At 38.8% G+C, this 2,750-nt stretch overlaps 1 protein-coding gene across 1 annotated transcript in view; it reads left to right on the top strand.

Moving 5' to 3' along the window:
• LOC106878833 (uncharacterized) overlaps positions 1–2,750 on the top strand; it is a 23,331-nt gene that overhangs the window by 2,205 nt on the left and 18,376 nt on the right. Inside the window, exons 2-3 of the mRNA XM_014928174.2 lie at positions 31–129; positions 887–953. Of these exons, the coding sequence (XP_014783660.1) occupies positions 31–129; positions 887–953 (166 nt within the window). The remainder of the gene's footprint in view (positions 1–30; positions 130–886; positions 954–2,750) is intronic.

Below are 2,750 nucleotides of genomic sequence, written 5' to 3'. Positions count from 1 at the left end.
TAATCTGTTTTTCTCAATTTATATTTGCAGATTATCTTTATTATTGTAGTGAGAGCAGTCTTTCTGTGTTTTTTGGACATTTGTCTACCATCAATTTCACAGTTCAACTATCCATGTACAGCAATGATGGTAAGTGAAGATTATTATCATCATAATTATTATTATTATTATTATTATTAAGGCAACGAGCTGGCAGATTCGTTAGCATGCTGAATGAAATGCTTAGCGATATTTTGCCCGTTGCTAAGTTCCGAGTTCGAATTCCGCCGAGGTCAGCTTTTCCTTTCATCGTTTCGGAGTCAATACTTTATCGACCCCAAAATAACGAAAGGCAAAGTTGACCTCGGTGGAATTTGAACTCAGAACGTAAAGACAAACAAAAAAATATTGCTAAGCATTCTGTCCGGTGTGTTTAATACCCGCCTGCACATGTGTGTATGTGTGTGCAGCTGTGCTTGTATGGTGTGTGTGTGTGTGTGTATATTAGTTTATGTATATATTAATATTATCTCAGTTTAAAAAAACCTTGACAATGTAAATATGTTAATAGTTACCATGGGTAGCAAAAATCACACAAAAAAAACCAGGATATCACACCCATTTTATAGGGAGAAATACCAAGTTGGTTCCCTGACGAAGAATATATGTACAATTCCAGCAGCTATTACTTCTTTGGAGTAGAGTGCACATATATTTTAAAACATATGTAGGAATTAAAGGAACTTTAATTTAACATACATTAGCTTCATGCTGTCACAGTTAGTTTAGGGTTATAGTAAATGACATGCCTGAAATTGCCATGCAGTGGGTTGAACTAAGGAAGCCACATGGTTGTTATATGAATTTATATATATATACGTGTGTTGTGTGTTATTTATTTTTGCAGTTATAACGAACAAATGGAACCATAGCAGACATTCTCTTAGAAGTCCGATTTCTGAGAACAACAAACAGTAAGTTTCTATTTTCCTGGATTCATTCAACCAATGTTTATTTCTGCACTGCTGTGTGTGCATGTGTGTCTATATGTTTGTGTGTGTGTGTGTGTGTGTGTGTGTGTGTGTGTGTGTGTGTGTGTGTGTGTGTGTGTGTGTGTGTGTGTGTGCATGTGTATGTATGTTTGCATGTGTGTGTGCGTACGTGTGGGTGTGTGCATGTGTATGTATGTTTGCATGTGTGTGTGCACATGTGTACACTTGTGATTTTATTGCTGTGCGTGCACATGTATGTGTGCACATGCATATGTGAGTGTGTGCACATGCATGTGTGTGTGCACATGCATGCGTGTGTGTGTGCACATGCATGTGTGTGCACATGCATGTGTGTGTGTGCATGTGTACATTTGTGATTTTATGGTTGTGTGTGTGCACACGTATGGATGTGTGCACATGCATGTATGAGTGCATGTGTGCGCATATGTGTGTGTATGAGTCCATGTGTATGCATATATGCACGTGTGTGCACATTTGTGATTTTTTTTTTTTGTGTGTGTGTGGTTGTGTAGGTGTCTGTTTATGTGTTTGTCGATGTGTTGTGTGAATCTTTTATTTTAAATTATTTATCTTTTGATAAAATTAGATAGTGCTGTTTAATTCTGGGTCAGTCCCCAGTGAACACACTCATCCTCCAGGAGTTCCAACCATGGCTATCCCATATCAGGGACTATATTTGTGTGGTCCGGTGTGGTGTCTAGTTTTTTTTGTAACTTAATCTTAGGCCAACTGTGATTAGTCGACCCATTCTATTGCAAGGTGTTCCACCACAATCTCTTTGTCTTCTTTTCAGGAAAAGACTACCTATGACTACATTATATAATGTGCTTCCTATTTAAAAGACAAATGTGAAATTCAGAAAGTTGACTGCTATTTTTTGAATGTCAAGCAACCGTGTTACTCAACATTCTAGCAACATGGCTTGTGTATTTTGAGTGAGGTTTGCCTGCTATTTCTTACAAGTTCAGTGACCACCTAGTGGTGCCATACTTGTGTGTGTGTGTGCTCATGTATTTGTATGCATGCATTGATAGTGTGTACTTTTTTGTTTATAGCTGCATATGGAGCTAGCCTCCACAGAGTCCTTTGACTGGCTAGAAAAAGCTGCCAAATCTCCCTTATATCTCATCCTACTGTCTTAAAAAAGGACACATTGGATGATAATGTGATTAGAGATATTCACTCAAACAAAATTCTTATTACAAATGATCTAATTATAAATCTCACAGAGAGACTTAAGCAGCAGTGTTATGATAAAGCAGTTGTTTACTGTCAACTTAATGTGACAGACCCAATAAGGGAATCATTCTGCTGCTATTTAGCCCTAGGAAGCTGGAGCGCTTCCTGTCGGCCTTGACACATTTCCTGTGTCCTTATATTTGTGAAGGGGAGACAAACTTCCCCACCCGGCTTTAGTCTGCATTCAGGGACATGTTTCTGACTCATTGCTCGTCATCAGCCTGAAGTAGCAACACTAGCTGCATGAAGAAACCTGTCTAGCCTAGACAGCTTGTCTCCCCTTCACAAATATAAGGACACAGGAAATGTGTTGAGGCCAACAGGAGGCGGTTCAGCTTCCTCGGGCTAAATAGCAGCAATATGATTCCCTTAATGGGTCTGTCACATTAAGTTGACAGTAAACAACTGCTTTAAGATTCTTGTTTTTATCTCACTTGATCATTTGGTCCTGCTGTTTAAGCATCATCATCATCACCACCACCACCACCCTTCTGGTACAATGTACTTTTAGCTGTATTT

This window comes from Octopus bimaculoides, chromosome 25 (genome assembly GCF_001194135.2).
Source record: "Octopus bimaculoides isolate UCB-OBI-ISO-001 chromosome 25, ASM119413v2, whole genome shotgun sequence".
NCBI classification, from domain to species: domain Eukaryota; kingdom Metazoa; phylum Mollusca; class Cephalopoda; order Octopoda; family Octopodidae; genus Octopus; species Octopus bimaculoides.
Note: the sequence above shows the minus strand (reverse complement) of the source record. Positions and strands in the feature narration are given on the sequence as shown.